This window comes from Panthera uncia, chromosome C2 (assembly GCF_023721935.1).
Source record: "Panthera uncia isolate 11264 chromosome C2, Puncia_PCG_1.0, whole genome shotgun sequence".
Classification (NCBI taxonomy): domain Eukaryota; kingdom Metazoa; phylum Chordata; class Mammalia; order Carnivora; family Felidae; genus Panthera; species Panthera uncia.
In genome coordinates, this window is record NC_064810.1 from 91,899,419 (window position 1) to 91,914,762 (window position 15,344).

General features: G+C 40.7%; 1 protein-coding gene across 3 annotated transcripts in view; it reads right to left on the reverse strand.

Annotated features, from left to right (window-relative positions):
• The window catches only part of FNDC3B (fibronectin type III domain containing 3B), a 363,910-nt gene that overhangs the window by 250,670 nt on the left and 97,896 nt on the right, over positions 1 to 15,344 (reverse strand). For 2 of the 3 annotated variants that reach the window (XM_049629594.1, XM_049629593.1), the window contains one exon: positions 5,425 to 5,500. In XM_049629594.1, the coding sequence (XP_049485551.1) occupies positions 5,425 to 5,500 (76 nt within the window). Of the gene's footprint in view, positions 1 to 906; positions 5,501 to 15,344 lie in introns of all 3 variants that reach the window. The other variant, XM_049629595.1, reaches the window with a different exon arrangement.

Below are 15,344 nucleotides of genomic sequence, written 5' to 3' on the forward strand. Positions count from 1 at the left end.
AGAATAAGTAGGGGAGGGAACGTTCCATACTCTGATGGCAGCCAAGTTACAGCCATGTCGGAGCAGGGGTCTCCTGTTCACCTCCTACCACACGTTCTGCTGTCGTTTCACAGTCTCAACTCCCTGGACACAAGTGAGCGGAGTAAACCGCATGTGTAAAAGGCATCTAAGTTATTTTGGGCAGAAAACATTAACAATTGGGTTATCTCTAAATAGTATTCTTTATTAAATTAATGGTGCTTCCCAAGCATTTTACTTTAATCTGTCTTTTCTCCTATCACCATGACATCCACCTGTTTTCTTCAGGCTCACGATTTGTATATAAGTCTTAAAACACAAATAAAAACTGAAGTTGTAATATATTGTATGAAAGTACTTGAGATTCTAAACATGTTTCTCTAAAGGAAACTGATTAGCTTCAATGATCCAACATTTTTGAAAAGTGGACGTCCTTCTACAGAGACATTAGAGACCACAAAAAGTATTGAACTAAACATTTTTAAGCTCCCAGCACAATAATAACATTTTAAAAAATCATCACACCTAATGGGATGCCAGAGCCAGTCAAGGATCTAGTTAATAATTACTAAGAGGCTGCTGGGGCGCCTGGGTGACTCAGTCGGTTGAGCATCCTGCTTCGGCTCGGGTCATGATCTCACAGTTTGAGTTCAAGCCCCGTGTCTGGCGTTCTGCTCTCAGTGCAGAGCCTACTTCAGATCTTCCGTCTCCCCCTCTCTTTGCCCTTACCCTACTCATGTGCTCGCTCTCTCTCTCTCTCACATACAAATAATAAAAGCATTTTTAAAAAGTCCCTTAAAAGAGGCTGTGCGGCTGGCAGGTAGGGTGAGGACACTGGGTCACGACTGAGTTCACAGTCTAATTCAAGAGCTAAAGAAAGGTACCCACAGATCATCAGGCTGTTCCAGGCAATGCCACCTCTACCTGCTCCTCCAGGAATGCAGAGGTCATAATGGAATGGAGTGGTCCAGTAGGGCTCCTGGAGGAGACAGACCCAGAGCCCTAAAGGAAGTAGAGTATTTGTTTTGGCTGCAGGATTTTACAGAGAACAGAGAAATGGCCCAGATAAAAAGATGCCATGTGTGGACAGGAAGGAAGGCTGCGATGCCAGCACCTCAGCCTAGACATGGATATGAAAATAATAGGAGAGACCCGCAGCTGCCCTCTATTAATTCCTGAATTTAAGCAAAGGCAAGACTTCATATTGATTGCTTTTCCCCCTGACAATTGGCTCTTTATACTTTCATCTGGCCTAAGAAAGAAAAATCTTTTGTCTAGGGTGCCATAGGTACATTGCTGCCTCCAAGTGAGAATAAACTATGACCTTTTGTGGCCCCTTCAAGACCTATGATTCATGCTCCATGGAAAATATTGAGAAATATTCCATTAGAAATGAATTTGCTTTCACAGCAAATTGTACGTTTCCTGTGTTTTTCTTCCTTCATTATCACCAAGGACATTCTCATGAAAACAAAGTCTTGTTTTCCCCCCGAGTAACCATATTCTTTATATTGATTTGCTTTGACTCAGCAAACTGCCTTTTCGTGGCATCACAATGAGCTTCTGGTGTCTTTCTAGTGATGTCATAAATGTCCTATAGAGAAAATCAGTAGGCTAACAAACTCAAGTAAAGAAGGTTGACGTCATATGGTGTAATTTCAGAGTTTCCAGGAAAGCCTCACAACCAACCGCGCTCCCTACCCCTAATCCCCTCCACTCCCAACAGCAATCCCTAACCCGCTGAAATAGTAGTGTTGAAATAGCAAAGTTACTAAGCTGCCAGTTTCAACCGTGGTATAAGCAATAGTTATGACTTCAAACTTTCCAGAAAGGCCACAACCAACACCCTCTCAAACACCCCCAAAAAACCACCTCCCCACCTGCCGGCTGCTGTTGAAAGACCACAACTAGAACTTTATTCTCTTCATTTCAATCTCTAGCAAAATGCAAACACTTCTTTCAGAAGCCCCCCATTACAATAAAATTCCTTTTCAGATCTTTTCCTACTAGGTCTTTAAAAGGTAACCAAGAGAAGCTGCCTCCCGCATTACTGGTCCTCTCCCCTAATACCCCCTCCTCTTACAGCAGCTGGAACTGGAAGCCCCACCTGGCTCAGCCCAACCCAACTCTGGGCCCAGTCCTAACTTTGGGCAGAAACAATTTCAGGAATTCTAAATCAGTACTCCTGTGTCACACTCTCTGCTCTTAGTTCCATTAGCAGGACGTCTGTCTTCTTCCATAGACCCAGTCTCTACCACATGCTTTTGCTCTGCAAACCACCTGTACTTCATCCTGGCCATCTGAGTACTCATCCTGGTATCCTACCCAGAATCCTGTTATTTTAGAACAGAAACCTACCTTGCTCTTGTCACATGCCCAAAGGGAACGGAGTCCTACTACTGCGGCTCCCTGATGTAAAGCCACGGAGCAAGGCAATAAGGAGCTCATGCTCTCCAATCAGACATACAAGGGGTGAAAACTCAACTCTGCCTCTTTTGAATCTTGTGTATTTAAATTAACCTGCATGAGCCTCAGCCTTATGTATACTATCATATCCATTAAATGAGAGAATACAAAGCCTAGCCTGAGAACTAAATAAGTATTAGCAACAACAGGGATGTAGATTGCAGTGAAAGGATAAAAATGTTACAATTTGTGTTGGAATTTACAAATATAGTGCTCATTCCCACATTCTGTGTTGATATGCTCTACCCACGTGGAGTGAAGCATTCACTCACACTGGAACTCGACAGAAGGCTTATTTGTGGGGGACGCTCAGGGACCGTCTATTATACGACAGTGACAGTCCCTGGGTCTGGACTCCAGGTTCCTTTCAGCTCCTGGTTCCTTTCAGCTCCTGCAGTTCATCCTGCTGCCCCAGGGCTTCCCAAGCCCTACCCAACCACTTGGTTCCCTCTCCTGGTCTCTCACATCCTGTGTCATTTCAATTAATTGGGCCAGGTACCACCATGCCCCACAAGTAGATAACCATAGTAGCTGGGGGTTCAGAAGAGAGCAAAGGATAGGAAGGCTGGGGAAGCCAAAGATAAATGGCTCCAAAACTCTGCTTTAGTCAAAGGCATTTCTGAAATCACTGGAAGAGGTGTTAATGTCACTTATCTCCAAGTATCATCATGAATAAATACAATGCTCCAATTGTGAACAGAGTGATATACTTGCAACGTTCCCAGCAGAGTATACCAGTTACTGACATGAACTAAAAAAAAAAAAAAAGTGGGGGAGATGCTAACTAGATGAGCACGCGCACGCGTGAGCGCGCACACACACACACACACACACACACACACACACACAGGCATGCATGCATGCACAGACTTTAGACACAGAACAATAAAAGCAGGTGGCACAAAAGAGTGGATTTCATATATGTTGATCTACTCAGCAATTTGCTTTTTATAGATTATATTGCACACACTCGAGTTGTAGAGGAACACAGTCTACCTGCCAATTAATTCATGGGGCTCCAATGTGACCATGACCAGAAGCTCAAATGCTTTCTTACTGAACTGAAAATACTGGGTTCGTTCTATGTAGGTGAAATGACTTTTTACCGAATTTTTCTAGAGTGATTTTTTTTTAAAGACAGTGGATCTTGAGGTTTTATTTGTTGACAGTATCTGTTTATTACAGAATTATAAGTACATAGAAGATTCTGTATCTCATACTATTTTAATGTATTTATTTCCTTTCTTCTTTTACCTGAAGTTTCTTTGTATGGTTCATCACCAAAGCCTAGATTCAGTTTTTAAATGCTTTAGAGCACCAAAGATCAATTTCAGGAACATAATGGTCAGAGAAATGCAATCGGTAAAAATCATTAATAGAATGGTTAAGTCATTTCAGATTAACTGCAATTAAAATTCATTAGGCTTGAATCTTTGAAAATACACTCATTTCTCCAAAAGTAGAAGGTTTTTTTTCCCTAAATTTTGTTCTCATAGGTACAAAACCAAGTAGCAAAACCACAAAGCAGCATGCTCTGCTATTAAACAAAGCAATAGAAAAACCACCCTTTTTCCATGCAGCTCATTATGGGAAACTAAAACTAAAGGGGATTTCCCTTCATTCATTTATATACTGGTGAACAAGTCCAGAAATTAAAAATAAGGCCTCTGGTCAGATTCTAGTCCAGCCAATAACCTAGTATTGAATTTGCCATTACAGACAAATCCCTACAATCCCAATCACTGCCAAGAAGAGCTGTCACAAACAGTGTCCTCCCACACGGTAGAGTTTACAGGCAAACTACAGATCTGGATTGAGCTTCCCACACGGAACTCTACCTAAGTCACTTCTTTCCAAAGTGAACTATAGAGAGGAGGCATTGTCTTACACAACTAGAAATTAAATGAAATGCCCTAGGAGCTGTACTGAAAGAACTACACCCAAGGAGTGTCACCCTACACCTGGAACTTACTTAGATGACAAGATTCTGGACTCGGGGTTGATGCTGTAACAGAGAACTTGCAAGGGAGTATTTTGCATATGGAGGAACATAATTTACTAGGGGCAGAGGGAAGACCGGGGCGAGCAGCTCTTAAAGAGCCTCCAATGATTCCCTCCTGCCAGTGCTCCCACCCTGTGCAATTCCCTTTCTCGAGTGGGCGGGACCTAGTACTGCCCTCTTGCCCTCTAGTTGCTGCTCTGATGAAGCCAGCTGCCACGTGCAGAAGCCACTTAGCGAGGAACTGAGTGAAGCCTCCCACCAATAGCCCACAAAAACCTAGATCTTGCCAACAACCACTCAAGCCAGCCTGGAAACAGACTGACCCTTAGCCATGCCTCCCAATGACTGTGGCTCTAGCCCCCACCTGTATTTCAGCATCTTGAGAGGCCTGGGGCCGTGGGACACAGTGAAACTGTGCCTAAATCCCTGACCCACAAAAACTGTGAAATGATCAACGTTGTTGTCTTATGCCACTAAATTTTAGAGTCCTCTGTTAATCAGTAGCAAATAACAGACACTTCATACAGACTTTACCTCTAAAAACATCATCTGGTTAGCATCACAATATATATTTGAAATTTTTATCTACTTTGAAGAAGTTCGTGTTCTCAGCTGAGAATTTAAAGTCTTTCAAAATCTCAACATTTTCCAAATTCCATAATATATTAACATACTGCAAGCTTTCCCAAGTTAAATCAATTCACGTAAAAGCCGACAGAATACCAGAGGCATTTTGATTTTGTCCCTTACACATCACAGGCCTGCATCAGCAGTAAGGAGACCCTATTTTACAGAAGGATAAAAAAGTTTTTAAAAAATCCAAGATAAATTTTACTTCTGGAAAAGAACATGCAGACACAAAGAAAAACTTTACTTCCTTAAAACAATAAATAAAGCAGAAACCCCTCTGATTACAAGGCTTACAGAAACTTCCTTACCTTGAATGCACTGAAGCGTTCCATCCTCCGCTCTTATTGTAAAAGTCTCACCTGGATTAACTTGAACGAGAATGACCTGCCAAAATAACACATTAATTTCAATTTAATACTAGAGCATCTGGGGTTTCTCTTCAACGGTTTTATTACTTGAATTTATGTACTAGACAGGAAGTATGTGGCACGGAATCCTGTATAAACACAAAACTTAGGATACGTCTTAGACCTGGTTCAAATTTAAGGGGGAGAAGTACGTGTATTTGAATTTAGCTAAGTGAATTCTCCCGTGTTGTTTATGATGTTATGTACCCTAAAAACTCAATTTTTTTTCTTTCACACAATTCCTTCTTTTCTTTCACTAATTTAGAAACAACAGATAAAGAAGAAAAAAGACCAGAAACTATACTTATAAAGGAAAATGGCACAGAGAAATATAGTTCTGGCCTAAACACTATTGTATACTGTTCCCAAGTGTCCATTACTGACCTGGGTTATAGGATTCTACTGTGTAAACAAAGAAAGCAATTTATAAGAAAAATGTTTGGAAGATCTAGAAATAATGATACACACTATAAAATAAATGAATAATATCACAAATCAGCCTCAAACTCTCAAATCTTTAAGTCTATTATCTAAATGTCAGTGAACATAAATATTTAATATTAGCAGACAACTTCCAAGACTAGACCAAGCACAGCAATGGCAAAGTATGTTCTTTCAAGAGCCTTACAGTTTTAGCTCTAATCTAGTTCCTTTAGGTAACAAAAGAAAAAAAAATCACTAATTTATATCTAAATACAAATTAAAAGATGTAATCCAAGCTTAAAACCTGTACTTGAAAATCATCATGTGCAAGGTTAACACTATTAAAATAATTACTGTACATTTGTGGAAACTGAAAGGATGTCAGGGTCATATTCATCTTCTAGCTCTCGGGGCAAGCCTTGTCCCTCCCTGCATTGAAACCATCAAGCATACCGTTCCCTCTGCCTGTAATAATCTTCCTGTCGTCCTTCACTGCCTACCACCCACCTTACTCCTTGCCTGACCACCTAATGCCTATTCATTCTTGTCAGCTTAAGAAGTATCGTCTGCTGGGGCACCTGGCTGGCTCAGCCGGTGGAGGATTGTTACTCTTGATCTTGGGGTTGTGGGTTTGAGCCCCACGTTGGGCGTAGAGATTACTTAAAAATAAAATCTAAAAAAACCCCAAGCCAAACAAAAGAAAAGTGGCATTTGCCTCTCAGGACAGGTTGGGTCTCCCACCATATGGTCGCGCGCGCGCGCGCGCGCACACACACCCCTACACTTCTCCTTCCTAGAATTTACAACTGCAATTAATTAAGCCATTATTTTAGGGTCTGTCCTTCTTTCTTTAACATTGACTCTAGAAATACAAGGCCTGGCATAAAAGAAGTATTCAAAACTGTACCTGGCATAGAGTATGTGCTTGATAACCATTTCTATTTAAGGAATGAAAGTCTGAAAACATAAAGGAAAAACGATCGCAAACAATTATTTTAACTTAGAAATTAAGCTTTCATAATGTTCACCCTAAAAAGATAACATTATTTACTGTATGTACCATAATTTATGTTTGGTAAAAATGTTTGAGATCAAAGCTGTTTGATCTTTAAAAACTAAACCTTTAATATCCATGTATTTTCCTTCTTCTAATAATTCCCCACAGAAGACACTGCTGGGATATTGTAATTATTTAAATCAGGAAATACATTAGCTGGAGAAAACAAGATCATTCAGGGAAAAGCAGTCCAAGTTTCATCCCTGGTGCTTCTCATTATCTTGAATTATAACGGTGGTTTCAAGGCAATTTATTTTTCCTGTACGGTAACTGTGTCAATAATCTTTCAGTCTTAAGTATTCAAATTCTCACCAATGTAAACACACTGTGCCATTTTAAGAACTCAAAAGGAAATCCCTTCAGATCTCCATAGAGAGATTAAAACATTTCAATTGCTTTCTTGAAACTGAGCTTTTAAAGTCATTCTTAACATGAAAATAGTTTTGATTTAACTTTATTTTCACATAAACATAGGACATAACTCGACTACAATGGAATACAAAAAGACACTCCAACAAAGAAAGTTCCCTAGGTCTTTTTAAAAGTCCTTAGACCAATTCCAACATCACTGTAATACAGCAGAATCCATTTGCTTATGTGGAACCTCTCGGGATAAGACGTATACTACATGCCTATAGAATTAGTTAGTTGGAGGAAAAAAAAAAAAAAAAAAAATCAAAGGACACCAAGACTCTGCCCCAGATATTCTCTGACAATCCCCGATTCACGTACTCTCTTCCACCACTCTCAAAACTGTCAGACAACATGTCCCGAATGCCGGTTCTCAAAGTACACTTCACCAGTATTATGGAAAGTCCCGGGCAAGAAAAGGGATTTCTGAATTGGGGTATGGTCCAGATTCTGTCACATTACCTGCTTATCACATTGCATGAAGAGTGTAACGGTTCCTTGGCGGTCACTGACACCAGGCCACAATTCAAAGAATGGCCCTGAGGCACCCAGCCTCCAAAAGCCATTTATGCCATCCCTTCTCTGCTTACGGAGGCCAATTCCTGACCCTCACGCCGCTTCTTCAGGGAGAAAGATGATAGGCAAAGAGCTTTTAAGCATCCTACTAAAATACCACTCTTCAAATGTTTAGTCCCTGTAATTTTCCCTGCTGCTGGGTTGCTATGGCAACCAGATTATAATCTACCAAGTTACCTCAGAAACCAGGCAAATCACCTGTGTCCCAATATCAATTTTTCTTAGAGCAAAAGTCATTATTGGAGCAAACCGTATTCATCATGGCATGGAGTTATTATAAAAGGAGGCATTTTATGATCCTGAGGCCAACTGACCACTTTGCTGTTTTCACTGTCAATAAAGGAGAGATTAAAAAAAAAAGTTTTGACACACACCAGTGCCCGGGAACCTGTCTCTGACAACAGACATGAATGAGACAGCAGCAGCCTTGTCTTGCATCACCCAGCCTTGAGGAGCGTGAGTCACATCCTGGCAGGCTCCCTGGCACTTAACCTTTCCTATCATAGCAGTCTCTCTCTCTCTCTCTCTCTCTCTCTCTCTCTCTCTCTCTCTCTCCCCCCTCCCTCTCTCCCTCCCTCCCTCCTTTCTCTCTCTAGCCACAAAGCAGATAGACATAACTATTACAAGTTCTCAGAAATGCATAACGTAAAACATCCTATCACTGCCCAAACCTCATCATTTTTTGTCCACTAAGAATTTCCTGCTTTTCCAAAGTCAGCATTAAAACAATTCGTGCTGCATTCTGTGTCTTGTCAGAGGAGGAAAAGAGAGAGAGAGAGAGAGAGAGAGAGAGAGAGAGAGAGAGATTTTCACCACTGATATATTCTTTGTCCCCAGAGATATTAAAATAGAACCATGTTAATCAAATCACAAGAGCATACTTCAGGCTATGCTTGCTTCATCAGATGAGTCTCAAATCAGGGCTACAGGAACCAAGCAGCCCAAGATAACCAGAGGCACGTTTGTCAAAAATCAATGAAAAATAAGTGACCATTCTTCTAAAATCTTCCAACAATAAAACAAGAGGCAGAATTAGTATTATTCACTAAAAGGCTACAGAGCATCATGACAAAGCTTTGCCTAACAAGACTACTGAAACAGGTGTTAACAGATCTTTCCTTAAAAGGTATAAATCTAACTAGGCTTCTTACCCAGTAGATGAGGAAAAGGAAAGCTACTTCTGCAATTTAAACTGTGGGTGGCTGGTTAACCAGATCAATAGTATCTAAGACTATTCCTGGAGGCAAATTCCCAATGTACGCCTCAAATAAAAAATGACCAGCCCCCTGACCGGTCACTGCCATGTGATGTGTCCACGACAAAAGCCTCTGCTGGAGAATGGTACTGACTGACCCAAGATGGGACATTACATTTGCAGCTTCCTTACAAATCCAGTACCCAGACAATCAAGATATAAACTGTGCTAGGAGAGGGCATCCCATTTCATTTCTGATGCTTTCTCCACTTGCCATCTCTATGAGGCTGGTCTTACTTACTATTAGCAGTTTTATGTATAAATGAACACTCCACACTTGGAGCCAGCATTTATGATTATTCGACAGATATTTTTAGGCAGAAAAAAATGATATAACCTAAAAGCTGCAGGAGAGTTCCATGTAAGGAAGGATTCTATCCAAGAATATCAAATAACTTTGGAAAAATGACTTCTGACTACATGAGAGGAATAGCAGCGCTTTTTTTTCTGAATTATCTCTCTCTCTCTCTCCCTCCCTCCCTCCCTCCCTCCAGATTCCCAAACTCTAGAGAAATCCTGGCAAAGCTCCACCCAGACCCTGGAAGGCCCAAACCATCCATCAATCCACCTTTGAGACCCTGGTGTCTGGCCTAGAGACCAGAGCTGGCCTCAAACAAACCGAAAAGTAGGCATCATTTATTTTCTGCGTCCCCTCTCTTGGCTCCGAATCAGGAAAAGGGAAAAGATGAGCTGCAAATAACCAATAATTATCTTTGTGGGAATAATAGACACAAAGAAAATGTCCTAAGATTAAAATGTGACAGGTAAAATAGAAATGTACTAGAAGATAATAGGAGAGTACTGACTGCCTCATCTGCGCAGCTGTCCTACCTGAAACCTGAATCCAAAGCTGGCAGGAAAAAAAACATGTAAGACCAGGAAGCCTCCAAAAGTACTTACACACTGGGTCAAGGCACAGGGACTTGCACGGGATGTGAAGCTGGGGCTTGGTCTGTAACACTGATATGACAAATAGTCTTGTTTTGTTTTCTTCCTGAGCTTTAGGACTTGTTCAGTTAATTTTTTCTTTTTTAAAGATTTTAATACCCAACGTGGGGCTTGAACTTACAACCTCGCGATCAAGAGTCGCAAGCTCTATGGACTGAACCAGCCAGGCACCCCTGGACTTGTTCCATTTAAAGCAAGGAGCAAGAATTCTCCAATGTTCCAAAATTTTTAATAGTTTGATTTCTTCAAAGAATGGCAGGTTCAAAAGTTGGCCTCCTCATCAGACCACTACATAGCTCTAAAATTAACTCAGCATGATGCAGGTTACTTTATCAAGCCTTTTTAACAGCTTTTTTTCGATAATTACATAAACAGTTATTATTAAAGCCCTGTGGTCTGCCAGGTAGGTATTACTAACCAAATTATACAGATGGGGAAACTGAGGCTGAAGAAAGGTAAGAAACTTGTCTAAAGTCACAAAACTACAAAATGACAGAGTTAGCACTGGAATCCAGCCCCATCTGACCAAAATGCACGCTCTTCTCTTCTAACACACGCATTCCCTGCTCTGATAGCCATGGGCTTCACAAAGTCAATTCTTCATGAAGATGCTTTACACTTTAATAAATAGCTATAAGGAGAGAACTCACTTAACTGGGTCAAAGGCGTGTCTCCGAGACATGTTCTGAGGACAAGTTCTGTTCTAGGAAATCTAAGCCCACTCCCTGAGCCAGAGCCAATATAGCAGTTAGAAACTGCCCAAAATGGCAGTTGGAAACCCTTACCTAACAACAAACAGTTGTTTTTATACTGAACAAGATTTATTCTCAGAAAGCCCTTGTCAAGTCCTTGAATTCCCCTAGAATCCTAAGATGAACCAATGAGCTAATGACAGAGTATCACAATCACTAGATGCCACTTCTCATGGGCCAAGAGGAGGCATAAGAAAAATAAAAGAGGACTCCTGGAAAGATTGTACCACAGCTTCTATGTTTCCCAAAGTCATCTGTGATTAACCAAAAAGAAAAAAAAAGGCAGGAATGGATTAACAGGTAACCAAGGGAAGAGAAATCAAACCAAGGAGGACACTTTTATACACTGAAATCATGCCAGTGCCTGCTGAAAACATATACATTCAAAAGAGTTCAGTAAGTCCATTTCACAAAACAAGTGTCCTCAGAAAAATTACTACTGTATCTCTATTAATTTAGCAAGTAGCAATGAGTGGCCAGAATGGGTTGGGCATTCCTCTAGGCATTGTGGAATAGAGCCTTAGACAATACGAAGTTCTGCCCACCTCAGGCTGACAAACAGAACTTACATGGGATGAGGAGAGGTGGGGGGTGGGTAGTGTTTAAGCAAAAATAAAACCTTTATAGATAGTGGTAAGGGCTATAAAGAGAATACAATGGCAGCTTGTAAGAAGTCATACATTCCTCCTCTCTTTAATTGTATACTGCCTTGAATAAAGAGATTCTATTACAAAAAGAGCTGCTGTTTGCTAAGAATAAAAATATAGCCTTAACTTAAATGGAAAAAATGCAAAATGTAATATAGATGGCCAAAACTAGGTTAAAAGCCTCTTTTAAGAGGGCCACAAATGCCAGAATCTAAGGTTTCAACTAGAGGACTTTCAAGATAAAACTCAAGAATATAAAAGACCAAAATTCTATGTACGCTTAAGTATAGTTTTTCCCTAGCTAAAAGTAACAGCCACCATATATTCTTGAGTATTTGAAGCACCATGATGTTTACTTAAATAATTTTCTTTCACTTTAATAAACAAATTTTTCACCCAGTTTTTCAGTGCCAAAAAATAGAACGCTTCTTCCTTTGTTGAAAATTATGTTCACTGAGAACAAAATGTGATTCTTGTCATCACTACTTCGGGGTTAATCCTTTTCAAAAATGTCCATCAGGTGAGATACAACCCCTTTCTCCCCCTCAATTCCATCCATGCACCCCATGTCCACAGGCTGGGTTCCGACCACACTGAGGGCGAATAGGCAGTTCAGACCACTTTTCACTAACCAGCCCTACCATGTGCTTTTTGCACACGGAATCGAAAATGTCCCCCACCATTTAGATCCAGCCACCTTATGTCTAGTTTTGATCGGCAGAGAAAGAGCAATGTGACCCACACTGATGTGGTAATAATTCATGTCATGCAAGTCTGGTAAGCTACGCATTGAACCTAAACAAACAACTCTACTATCAGAATCTCAAGGCCAGCGGCCTCTGGGTGGCTCAGTTGGTTGAGCTTCCGACTTCAGCTCAGGTCATGATCTCACAGTTTGTGAGTTTGATCACCACATGGGGCTCTGTGCTGACAGCTCAGAGCCTGGAGCCTGCTTCGGATTCTGTGTCTCCCTCTCTCTCTGCCCACCTCCCCCCCCCCCCCCGCCCTTGCACGGTCTCTCTCTCTCAAATATAAATAAACATTAAAAAGAAAAAAAAATCTCAAGGCCAGTTCAGTGAAGAAACAGATTTAACTGCCTATATTCCCAAGATTCTAATATTTTTAAGCCTATTTCAATGTTGGCCATGTCATTCATTGAACACTGTTCTTCCCCCACTAAGATATAATCAAGAAATAATGCGCCCAAGGGGAATTCTCATCCTTCTGACAGGAAATCAGTGCCCAATATTTTGTCATTAAATATTCTAATGACAGAGCTAACTTTTCTATATTACTTATGTGTTTTCAATTGTCTAAAATTGGCACTCCTATTGCCTGGTATCTTATGCCCACTAACATAAAATCAGAAATGAATTCAAAGAAGTCCTATTCTAGGGATTTGGAAGGATTTTACGGAACAGAGAGGACTTCACCTCCCCACCACTCCACAGCATGTTATCACTTATTCAGCCCTTGACTTTCCATCAATGACACTTAGTTAACATCAATGCTCAATGCTATTATTGAAGCCTTGATTTTTGGAAAGCATTTACTTGCTGAGTAGTTACCATGTGCCAGGCATGTTGTAAAGTACGGATGATGCCAAGACGAGAAAGAGGACGTCCTCTTTGTGTGTGGGTGCAAGGGTAGAAAATGCAATGAACTGTAATAAAATCAGACTATTTGCTACAAAGAGCTATGGAAACTGAAGGAAGCATTGAGAAATCGGGGAAAGTTAAGTTGGGAGTGATATTAAAGCGGGAGCGAGAGACTGCAACTGGATAATCAAAAGACCAATCACACAAGCAAATGCACGGAGGCCTGGATGGCAGGATGTGTTTAGAATTCCGAAGTGGCCATAATGACACATGCAGGGAACAGAGGCGTAAAGGCGAGACTGCAGAGCAGGACCACCTAGGGAAAGTCTTTGTTCTTCCACTTACAAGTCTGGATTTTACCCTGTGAGCAGAACCCCCCAATGGGAAAGCAACGTTACTAGACAACCCCAACATGTGTGGGGACCTCAAACTGATATGGGAGACGCTGGGCACATGGAGACCAGTAAAGAGGTTAATGAAACATCCACCTGGGACATCATTCAGGGATTAGGCTGTTCAAAGTTGAAGTTTTCAAAAACAATTGCTGGTTTAGCGTTTAAATACGGCTAGCCAGGTCACGGGCTCTACCGCAGACACGTTCAGCCCCATCTCTTTACCAACACCGAATTTTTTAAGATCATGGAGGTGTAGTAAGGTCTATGGTTTTGCAATCCAGAACTACTTTAGTTTTTCCTACTTCCCATCACTCTAGTTCTGTCCTCTGTGATGCTGCCACTTCCGTGTCTACCCTGCTCTCACTGCTGGGCATCCACCGTCTGCCCGTCTTGTGCCTCCTCCCTCCTCAACTTTTTCTGTCCTTTATTTCTTCGCTTTGGGTTCTTGGCTTTTGCTCTAAAAAGCTAAGCCCAAGAGTGTTCAACAGCCACCTGGTATTCCTTTCCTTTATTTCCAGTCACCTCACCAGGCAGTCACAGTAGATAAGGCATCCACCTGCCACATTTTTGGTGGGTTTTCACACCACAAGAAAAGGACGACAGGAGCGCCAGGGTGGCTCAGTCAGTTGAGCGTCTGACTTCGGCTCAGGTCATGATCTCATGGTCTGAGTTCGAGCCCCATGTCGGGCTCTGTGCTGACAGCTCAGAGCCTGGACCCGGCTTCGGATTCTGTGTCTCCCTCTCTCTCTGCCCCTCCCCAGCTCATGCTCTGTCTCTCTCTCTGTCAAAAATAAATAAACATTAAAAAATTAAAAAAAAAAAAAACAAAGAAAAGAAAAGGACAAGTAGGACTGGTAGGATATTGGGAAACAGAATTAGGATTCAAGGGCCCAAAGTGAATCATCTCCCCAAAACATCTGCTTGCTGATTCCTAAAGAATTCCATTTCACACTAGTCCATTCACTTTTTAAATCTTGAAGTTAAAGTTTGCCTTTCAGCGTACTGTACATCCACAAAAAGTTTTGAAGAATAAGTTAAGGACTCAGAATTTTAGATAAAACCATATCACACCTACAATGCCATCTTTAAATTAGATAAACCAATCTTAAGAAATTTTAGATTAAAAAAATAAATATACAATGGCACATACTTCTTCTACACGTTTAAGTGTCTTTTCCTGCCATACTGTATGGTGAGATAAAATGAAATGGAACTCAGGCCACAGCTGTCTTCTAAATAACATGCTAGCGTGTAAACACTGAGTAGTTAAGTCACTCTCTGCTCATCTTATTTTAATTTCAGTTCATTTTAAAAAATCAGCCAAGAAAACCAAGCTGCACAGTGAGAAGAGCAAACCAGATAGATGGCACTTGAGTCCCACTCTGCTACACAAGGCACTTAACCTTTCTAGCCCTGTATTTCCTCATACACACACACACACACACACACACACACACACGAGAGATAATACCTCATATTATGTGCACTTAAGGAAAAGAGCAACCCTAATGCAGCCCTGGTACAAGGCTTACACATAATATGTACTCAATAAATAACTATTAATTCCTCTTGTCTTCAAATTTCTACCAGTAACAAACCTCTAAGAAAAAAATGTGGCCTCTGAAGAAAATATATATATATATTAATATACATAATATATATTAATATATTAATATATTTATATATTAATATATTATATTTATATATAAATATATAATTATATTTATATATTATAAAATACAATATATTTTATAAATAT